Source organism: Ailuropoda melanoleuca, chromosome X (assembly GCF_002007445.2).
Source record: "Ailuropoda melanoleuca isolate Jingjing chromosome X, ASM200744v2, whole genome shotgun sequence".
Taxonomy (NCBI): Eukaryota; Metazoa; Chordata; class Mammalia; order Carnivora; family Ursidae; genus Ailuropoda; species Ailuropoda melanoleuca.
In genome coordinates this window covers 45,484,761-45,494,802 of record NC_048238.1, presented here as the reverse complement: position 1 = coordinate 45,494,802, position 10,042 = coordinate 45,484,761, and the positions used below count along the sequence as shown (strand labels likewise).

General features: G+C 47.3%; 1 protein-coding gene and 1 pseudogene across 2 annotated transcripts; one reads left to right on the top strand and one right to left on the bottom strand.

Moving 5' to 3' along the window:
- Positions 1 to 115: 115 nt before the first annotated feature.
- Positions 116 to 9,763, bottom strand: APEX2 (apurinic/apyrimidinic endodeoxyribonuclease 2). 2 transcript variants are annotated; one of them, XM_002931173.4, is made up of 6 exons: positions 9,480 to 9,763; positions 8,373 to 8,456; positions 6,224 to 6,404; positions 5,533 to 5,679; positions 4,710 to 4,779; positions 1,268 to 2,179 (listed from the first exon to the last, which is right to left on the bottom strand). In XM_002931173.4, exons 1-6 carry the CDS (start codon positions 9,634 to 9,636, stop codon positions 1,268 to 1,270), a joined length of 1,551 nt encoding a protein of 516 aa, XP_002931219.1. In that variant the 5' UTR covers positions 9,637 to 9,763. The 2 variants fall into 2 exon arrangements, with proteins under 2 accessions (XP_034504752.1, XP_002931219.1); XM_034648861.1 differs by lacking the exon at positions 6,224 to 6,404 and having other exon boundaries at positions 116 to 2,179; positions 9,480 to 9,520.
- Positions 7,163 to 8,269, top strand: LOC109488704 (annotated as a pseudogene).
- Positions 9,764 to 10,042: the final 279 nt, after the last annotated feature.

Below are 10,042 nucleotides of genomic sequence, written 5' to 3'. Positions count from 1 at the left end.
CCTTCAGACAAGTGGCAGAGCCATAAGGAAACCATAGATCACTTGTTGGTCTGACCAACCCATTTTGCTGATAGGGACACTGATCCAGAAAGAGGAAGATATCAGCCAAAAACTACACTGTGCGTTGCATACAAAGAGCTGGGACACTTGGCAGGTTTATTTGAAATGGCTCTTCCCCAATGGTTTCAACAAAAATCCAGGGATTGACTCTTCACTGGTAGACTGGAAACCTTATGCCCATGTAGCCCCTGAAGCCAGGAGATGGAATCAGCCCTAACTGAACTGCCTAGAAGAGAGAAATAGTTCCTCAAAACTTTGGAGGTATTTTCTAGCACACAGAATGGATGTCCTCAATCCATTATCCTCTCCTCTCCACAGTACCTTATAGAACAGGACCTACCAGCTCTATCTTCCAAGATGGGAAAAAGACTTGGCTGTAACAAGCAACTTTTTCAAGGCAATGCTCCCAATCTTCCCAGGAGATAGCACACAGAAAACATTTGTATGGCACACCTGGGTGAACTAATGATACTACTTGCCTAGGAGCCACTCTCTCCAGACATTTGTGCTCTACCTGGCAACTCTAGGGCCACTTCTTCCCACTCTATAACCCATTTTGTGGCAGCTGTGGGACACACTAGTTGGGAAATGCTGGTTTAAAGCCATGCAACCCACCTGAGCTTTCTAACACACCACGCTCACCTCCTTTGCTGATCTAACCTCAGCAGCGCAGGGAACACTTAAAACTCAACAGAGCACCTTTAAGGTGAGTACCACTCCTCCTTCCTCCCCCCTTCCTAGGAGTTGTATCATCAGGCTACAGGCAGCTGGTAAACCTAGTGCTGAGATAATGTCTCATTCAACCTCATGAAGCACATCCAAAATGTCTACAGGACATGGTGTGCTAAAACAAAAACACAGACTTTATTTAGACACAGATATATTTCTCAGCAAGAAAGAAAAGGGTTTAAAATCAACTTCCTGAGGCAACTGGTTCCTGTGCATTTCTGACAGGAAGGTGGGAAGTAGGGTGGGGAACTGGGTCACAACATTAAAGGAATAAGAAGCTCACCAATGACGAGCTAGGCAGGAAGAAGAGAGAGTCAGAGAGGCCTTAAAGGAGGAAGAGGAAGAGGAAAGGAAGGGTTTTTCAGGAAAGTGGAAGAGGAGGAGGAATCCTTGGGGGAGAGAAAGACAGCTTAGGAGGGAGCTGGCTTCAGATTATGTACAGGGTTGACCATGCCAGGCATCTGTACCTTGGGTTGGTTCAGCTGGGCCTGCTCCAGAGGAAGAAGTTGCAGCGGGAGGAAGGGTCAGTGGGAGGACCCTGGGGCCTGGCACACATATAGAAGTGGCGGCCCAGATTGGGTCCTGGCTTCTTCACAGTTCGCATCACACATGGCTCCCTGTGCCCCCCGCAGAGGGGCATGGGCGAGGGCCCCCCCAGCACAGACTTCCAAAAAGAAGTCAGTACCTCCTTTTCATCCTTGGCCTCTGAAACACTGGCCTGCCCCTCCACCACTCTGGCCATCGCCTCCTCTTCTGGAGTCTTTGGGGTCATGAGGGCACCCACACTAGGAAGCTCCAAGACAGGAGAAGCTTGGGGACGATTGGAGGAGGATGGCTGGAAGTAGTTTGTCAGGTTTTTTTGGCCTCTGCTAGAGCCAGCATGACTTGGCCGAGGCCTGGCTGAGCGCACACGGGCTTTATTTTGGTGCATCTGTACCTGGGTTTGTTTGCTGAGTCGTAGTGCTGAATGCTTGAAAACAGGATCTTGTTTGAGACGAACCAGGAAGCGAAGGATCTTGAGCTGGGTGCCTGCAAACTCAGGGAGGAAGCGGGTGCACAGAGGTGGGCACTGTTTTGCTGGCATAGAGGACACACTCAAGACTGCACCCACGGGACAATGGTCAGAGCCCATCACCTCAGGCAGCCGGAAGGAGTCCTGGAAGGTGTCTATTACCAGGGTCCGGTCCCCCAGCACATAGTCAAGCCGAGAGCCGTAATTCAGGTGGCGAGCACCACTGACTGCTGACCAGCAGGTGAATGCCCCCTCCTGCTTTGGCTGGAAGCAGCGGTAGCTATCAATGAAGGGCCGTACATGGGACCCAGCCTGGCATCCCAGGTTACTGAGCAAGCCGTCCATCCACTTGCGCCCTGGGTCCTCTTCAAAGCATTCCTGGAGAAGGGGGGAGGGGGATGAAGACAGGCAAAAACTAGATGCCTACACCTGGAAGAGACTTAGACTAACTGCTTCATTTTTCAGACAAGAAAATGTGATTGTTCCAAAAAAGACTACTACTCAGGGTCACAGGGTCCAGGACTGGTAGAGCTGGGATTAAATGTCAAATCTGAAAGCTTGTCATTTGATTAATCAAAGCAATTCTCAGAACTGCTCACGAAAAGGATGGAAAGCAGGAAGTTAAAAGTGGTTACCTCTAGGAAGCAGGGCTGGGATTAGGAGTTAAGAAAACTGTTACCTTTTCATTTAAACCCTCTGGAACTATTTGGCTTATTTTGTGTGTCAAAGGTCTCAGAGACCATCTCTTCTCTTCCCCACAAACTCCTCAGCTGAGGAGCTCCAGAAATCCATACCTAAATACTTCCTTTGGCTCTCATCCCCAATTCACCCATCCATCCAATCCACCTGGCCCACCCATTCAATGAAAAAATGTTCAAAGAACACTGATTATGTGAAAGGCATGATACAAGGGATATAGTGGGCACCTGAGCTCTTCCAGGGGACCAATGAGGCTTCCTTTCAGGAAGTGATCTGGAGCTGGAAAGTGAAGGCTGAGTAGGAGCAACCCAGGCAGAAGGTGTTATAAATTGAGAGTGCAGCCTCTGTAATGGGCCTGTGGAGAGAGGAAGCACAAACCCAAAAGACAAGGGGAGACCCGACTAGGGGCCAGCAGACTGGCAGGAGATATCATAGTCCATGTAAGCAAGAGATGATAATCACTTAGACTAGGGTAGAGCCAGAGGAGACAAAGAAAAATGAAATTAAGAGACGGTTTGGAACTCAAATCAACAGTACTCTCTGATTAGCTGAATGTGGGAAATGGGGGTAGAGAGAAAGGACAATACTAACATAATTCCCAGGCTTCTGGCTATAGTAGCCAAGGGGATGATGGTACCATTTAGGGAGATGAAGACTACAAAAGCCAGTCTTTCGGGAAGTGGACATATTCTGCTATTTTGGAAAGACTGTGTTTGTCATGTGACCTGGTACTAACTATTAGTTCTCTTTTCCTGGAAGGAAGAATGTAAGAGGTGTACTTGAGAGATTTACAATAGTTCTGAACTAAGAAGAAAAGGCATAAAGTTATATGACACTATTGTACGAAGCAGAAAGAACAGACTGAGTAAACGTCTGATGAGAAATAAGGTAGGAAGGGACTGAAGACTCGCACTTTGTACACTCTCTTCCCTATCATACCACCACCACCACCATTCTTTCATTATCTCATTTCTGTTCATTTTCCCAACTGGGAGCCACATTTGTTTATGTGGCTCTTCTGCAAACTAATCAAAAAGACTCTTCCTACAGCCCCTTCTTTGAGCCAAGCCCAATGCTGAATTGGACTATGCCAGCATAAGTTACTAATCACTCCCCTCAGGAGGCAAGCTAAGATGAGAACTGGCTTGTAGATTTTAACGCAGTGGTTCTCAAGCAGTGGTTCTCAATAAAATCAGCCTGGGACCTTGTGAAATATACTGCTACCCTTGCCCCACACCCAAAGATTCTGATTTAATTGGTCTGGGGTGGCACCAAGGTATTAATAGTCATGTAAAAGTTCCTTGTTCTAATGTGCTGTCAGGGAATGAAAACCATTGGCTTAGAAGGACTCAAAGATGAAAGGTTCATACAATAAAAAAAGACAGAGGGTACAGTGAGAAAAGTCAACATGAAAGTAACTTTTGCAATGGACTGAGAGGAGACAACCTAGCTGGAGTGGACAGTGTGTAGGGGTACCGAGGATGGAAATGGAGATTGGGAACAGTCCAGAAAAAGTCTTCAATCCATGCTTAGATGTTTTCTCTGCATTGCAGAGGTAACAGGGAGGTACTGAAAGTTCACAAGCAGGAAACAGTGTATTAGGGAAATGATCAAAGCAATGTGGAATTCAAGGACCTCGAAACCTGGCCCCCAAAGGACTTTCTCACCCCATCTCCTGCCACTCACTTCCCTTCCCGTCAACCCCTAACAAGAATGGGACTTGCAGTTCATCATGCATACCAAGGAAATTCTCACCTTGCAGCCGTTGCTCCAACTAGAATGCTTTCCTTCCCCCAGGCCCAAAGCTCTGTTTTACTCATCTTTTAAAATTCAACCATTTTCAGATGCCTCCCTAATGTCTAGACTGGCCCAGGAATCCCATTTCTCCAGGCTCCCCTAGACTCTTGGCCTGCCATCTCTGCTTCAGCCCTGAAGATACCTTTCTGTAATTGGTTGTCCATAAGTCCATAGCCCCCTACCATGCTGAAACCTCTAAGGGGCCAAGAGCCAGAAGTGACTGGTAACTAAGTCCTCAGCACATGGCTCAGGACCAAGCCAAGGGCCAGAGAGTAATGTCTCCTGAATGAATGAACAATCCTCAGTGCTTTGAGAACTGAGCTCTGCTTTTCCATGAAGGAAGCTACCATTGGTTGGCTGGCTAAAAAGAACCACAGTCAGAAGTGAGGAAAGGGGCCTGGAAGAGCCTTACCAGGTTGACTGCATCCCAGTGGTCAATGGGGCGGTGGGCTGTATTCAGGTCACCCAGAATGATCACATGGCTAAAAAAACATGACATGGGATTATCAAATAGACATTCAAGAGACAGAAGCAGTAGTCCTGGCCCATCTACTTTCTTTTAGGCCCAAGAGCTAAGATCAGCCCCTTCTCACACATTGAAGCCAAGGTGGGAGCCCACAGCTATGCATAGCAGCCTACCTCTCCAATCTTAGCATAACCCCTTGCTACATTTAATACCTGACCAACCCAATTCTGATCTCCAAAGAGGACATCATTCCCTATCTGACATGATCATCTCATTGATCTCTACCTAATGGCATCTTTCTGGTCCTTCAAAGTTGAACCCAGGTACTTCTTTTAGGAAGCATCTCTTGATTACTTTAACCCACCCTCACTTTCCTGTCCTTCCCTGGGACAAGACTTTTCACTTGCTCCCAGGCACTTTACCTTCTTCATCTCATTTCATCCTTAAAATTATACTGTAAGGTAGGGATTCATACACTCACTTAAAAAGAAAAAATAAAAGGAGAACTAGCCTCAGGACTCATAGCGAGTAAAAGGAGCCAGGAGAGGGGCTTAGAGGTATCTGGGTACAAAACCCATATTTATATCACTTTACCTGGTCCTCACAGCTCATACAGAGCAGAGCCCATTCAGGCAGGCATGCTGGTGGATCCAACTAGACTGTAAAGGAGCTCAAAAGACAAAGATCCCATATTCCTTCCAATGGAGCTTGACACCTAAATGGGTTGGGCATCTAGAACAAGCTCAAGTACCACCCAGGCTTACAATACCTGCCAGCTGCCAGGAGGGCTTCTGCTCGGATCTGCAGCAAGCGATAGAAACGCATTTTAAAGGACAGCCGCTCAGGTTTCCCAGCATCCGCGTGGGGGCAGTACACATTGATTAGGGTCAAGGTCTTCTCTTTCCCTTCCCATGTGCTGAGGAAAAGAGACCCCCACACAAAGAAAAGGTCATTTCCAAGCCTCCCTTTCCCCACACCATGTGGCTCCCACTTAATGGTTGCCTGTGGGATGGATGTGAAGAAGGGGACAGAAAGACATGAAATGTACTGGCATGCACAGGACTTGGGGACTGACTACAGGTAAGGCAGGGGGAGGGGCATCTAGGATAACAGCCAGGTAAACCAGGTGATAATGCTGCCATTCACAATGACAGGACACCCAGAAAAACAGCAACTTGGGGTGATGAGTTGTGCTAAGTTGCCTCTGAGGTGCCTGTGGTAATAAGAGAGCTGGACCTCCCAGCCAGTTCCCCACTGTAGGGATGGGGAACTCAAAGCTCAGAGGGGAACATGATTTGCCCGAGGTCACACAGTGAGTAACCCAGCCAGAACTAGAGTCCAAGAAAGGCAAATCTGGGACATTTTCCATGATGAATCTAGGCTTGTAAGGTGAGCCTCAGAATCACCACACTAAGAGTAGAAGCAGCAGTGCTCAGCGACAGGGGAATGTGGGCTATTACCGGATCTTGTGTTGTGTGAGGAGGGCCCGGCCCTCACTATCCAGAGCCCGAAGCTCCTCTTGGGTGAATTCATCCATGTTTCCATAGCAACCCACGTCCCCATTATGAGTGGCAAGTAGGCCACTCAGGCCTTCTTCAGCAGCCATGGGAGTAACGCTGTCCTTACAGAAGGTGGCTACACCTGGAGATAGACAGGATACTCTGAATGGGCCTCGATGCCAACAGCCTATTGCACAGCTTGTTGCCCCCACATAGGTCACCTGAGTCATCTTCATCTACTGTGGCTGTTTTGACAACTCTCCCAACTCAAGGGCCACAGATGGCTCCCAAGAGACTGAGGCAATTCTACTCAAACCCTGGAGTCTCAGTTCCGCCACGCCTGGAAGGCTAGTCGGTTATTAAGCTCCTGCCTTCGGCTCAGGTCATGATCCCAGGGTCCTGGGATCAAGCTCCGCATTGGGGTCCCTACTCAGCTCTCTCCCCCTGCTGCTCCCCCTGCTTGTGTTCTCTCTCTGTCAAATAAATAAAATCTTTAAAAAATTAAAAAAAAAAACAAAAAAGCCACAGAACAGTAATAGCTAATAGTCTAAGTGTTTTACAAGGACACATGGTAAGTGCTCAAAAAGTGTTAGTTATTATTATTATCACATGGACTAATTTGTTTAATCCTCGTACAGGCATACCCCAATATACTGTGAGTTCAGTTCCAAAACACCACAAAAAGCAAATACTGTAGTAAAGCAAGTCAAATGAATATTTTGGTTTCCCAGTGCAGATAAAAATGATGTCACTATACTGTAGTCTATTAAATGTGCAATAACATTAGGTCTTAAAAAAATGCATATGCCTTAACTAAAAAAATACTTTATTGCTAAAAAATGCTGTCATCTGAGCTTTTAGCAAGTTGCAAGCACTGATCACAGATCACCATAACAGATATAATTTTAAAAGTTTTGAAATATTGTAAGAATTACCAAAAAGTGACAAAGAGACATGAAGTGAGCAAATGTTGCTGGAAAAATACTGCCAAGAGATTTGCAACACAGGGTTGCCATAAAATCTTCAGTTTATAAAATATGCAATATCTACAAAACACAATAAAGTGAACTGTTTTACATATATGTGTATGCATAAAAATATTTTTATATATAGATATGTAAACTCATATATTTACTTATTTACATATAAGTTTATATATAAGTATATACATACATATATATATATAAACATATATATACATACAAAACAAGGTATGCCTGTACTAGCCCTAGGTGGTAGGCATTATCTCCATTTCTCAGCTGAGAAACCTGCAGCATAAAGAGGTTGACTAACCTGCCAGAGGGTACACAGCTAGGAAGTGAGGTAGGATTCAAACCCAGGCAGTCTGGCTCCAGAGCTCATATGATTAACTACCACACAACTGACTGTGTTTCCAAAGTCAAATAGGATAATTTTACACATAAAAACTATCCTTCACGTAGTTTTATGTGACTTTAGCTCTGCGGAACAAAAGCCTGGGGGGCCTGCAACATCGGACAGAGCGAGGGGATGCAACGGAGGTAGGCCAGAGCTGCTGCCCTCATCATGACCCACGGCAACCAGCCGACTGCCAGAAGAATATGAAAAAGCAGAGCTACTAGGTTAAGGGAAAGTGCCAAGATGACAGGCTTTCTGCTGACATATGCAAGCAGAAGGACTCAGAGGTCATTCAGTAGAAGCAGAAAAAGGCAAACGAGAAGAAGGAGGAACCCAAGTAGCTTTGTGGCTTCGTGTCCAACCCTCTTGACCTTCCCTGTGTACCTGGAGCCAGTCCCACCACGCTCGTGTTTTCTCCTGTAGTGCTCAGAGGTCCCAGCACCAACGGCATTCCTTTTGCCCTGAGTCTGCAGTGGAGCCCTTTTGCGCTTCCTTCCCCTCAGGTAGCCTCTCTTCCTGTGGGCCATCCTGGCAGTGGGGGGGTTACCCCTTCTCAGTATTTTTTATTCCTGTGGGGCTCACCCCAAAGTATTAAAAGCAGCTTTGTAATTTCAAAAAAAAATTAAAAATAAAAGCCTGAGTTTCTTATTACCTTCTCATCAAATACTGGAAATTCTTTCACCCCCAACCTGCCTCCATCACTAATTCAAAATCCCCAGAAAGCCCCATTTACCAGAATAGCCACTGCGGTTGCGGCTGAAGCTGAAATAGGAGTTATAGCCCTCAATGATGGCCAGGGGCTCTGTCAGCACATCCCCTACAAAAAAAAAAAAAAAGAAAGATTGTGTCAGAGATAAAAGTAGGGCCCAGGACACAGAAAGGTCTGGAATTAAAGTTGTAGGCTAATTCCTTGCACACATCAGAGCCAGAGCTGGGAGGCAAAATGAAGTATCTATGATTAAAGGAGGAGCTAGAAAAGTGGGGACTAGCGAGGGAATTAATATCAGAATAAGAAGGGGTAGGCTATGGAATGGGAGGAGGGAAATTAGGTGGGAGGAAGCTAGTGATTAGGTGAATGGAGGGAGCTGGAGGTGCAAAATGGGAATAAGGGAGCGAGAACTGGAAATCTGAGCTGGGGATATGAGATAGGAGAGGGAGGCAATTAGAGGATCTGAACTGGGGATGGAGGAAAAAGTTGTTAGAGGGTCTCAGAGGGGGGTGCAAGGGAGAGGGAAGGAATGGGAGGTGTTGAGCTAGGGTGGGAGAGAGAGGGAACTAGGAGATCTAACCTTGGCGTGGGACATGAGATAGAAATTACAAGAGGTTCTGAGGCTGGGAAGGAGAAATGCGGGTAGAGCTCTAGGGGATCTGAGGAGAGAACTGAGGATCTGAGAGGGACAGGTAAAAAGGAAGAAATCAGAGAGTCTGAGCTGGGGGCAAAGATGGGGTGGGAATTAAAGGATCTGAGCTGGGGCCAGGGAAGGGAAATTGGGGGACCTAACTTGGGAGTTGGAGCTGGACAGTGTGTGAGGAGAAGGAAATTTGGGGTACCGAGCTGGGGCAGGAGAATGAGTGGGAATTAGAAGATCAGTGCGAGGAACAAGGTTGCATGGGTGAGGGAATTAAGGTTTTGCTGAGGGCAGGAGAAGTAGTGGGAATTAAGACATCAAGCTGGAGTGAGAAATAGGGGTTTAGGGGGAGGAGATCAGGATTCTGAACTGGGTCTAAGAGGAGGGCTCTACGGATAGAGAAATGGTAAAGTAAAATGAGATTAAGCAGGGTACAAAAGTTACTGGAAAAGATAAAGCATGGTAGGGATCCTGGATTTTTGAGCGCTCACTCGTCACTTTGGTCTCCTGAAGGCAGACGATGTCGGCATCCAGCTTGTCCAAAATGCGCCCCATGGCCATGGCGGCACAGTTGCTGGGCTCCTCGTATACCATCCCTTGCAGGGGGCTCCGGATCCCATTGATGTTCCAGCTCACCACGCGCAACATCTTGACGGCGAATTGCAACACCTCACAGTCCGCGCCCAACCTAGGGGACACAGGATAGCTGGACACCTCCAAATAGGCCAGATCCCGCCTTCCGTGCGCACTGGCGGATGCGTTTTCTTGCGCGCCACGAAGTGTCGGCGAGGGTGGGGCAGGGCTTCGATCCCCTCAGTTCTCATTGGTGGAAGGAGCGGAAGTTGATGGGGTGGTGCCGCCGCCTAGGAGGAATGAATGGCAAGAGGAAGTCCTCCAGTTAGGCTCCTCCTCATCCCGCTGCGTACTGGCTCTAGCACCAAAGTCGTATGGCTTTCCCGACTGCTCACAAGCCCCCCTAGGTGCTTCCAATGACTTACAGATGGGACTTCGCCACTTTTTAAGCAGCGGATCCTTGGACGAAACCGCGCGGCAA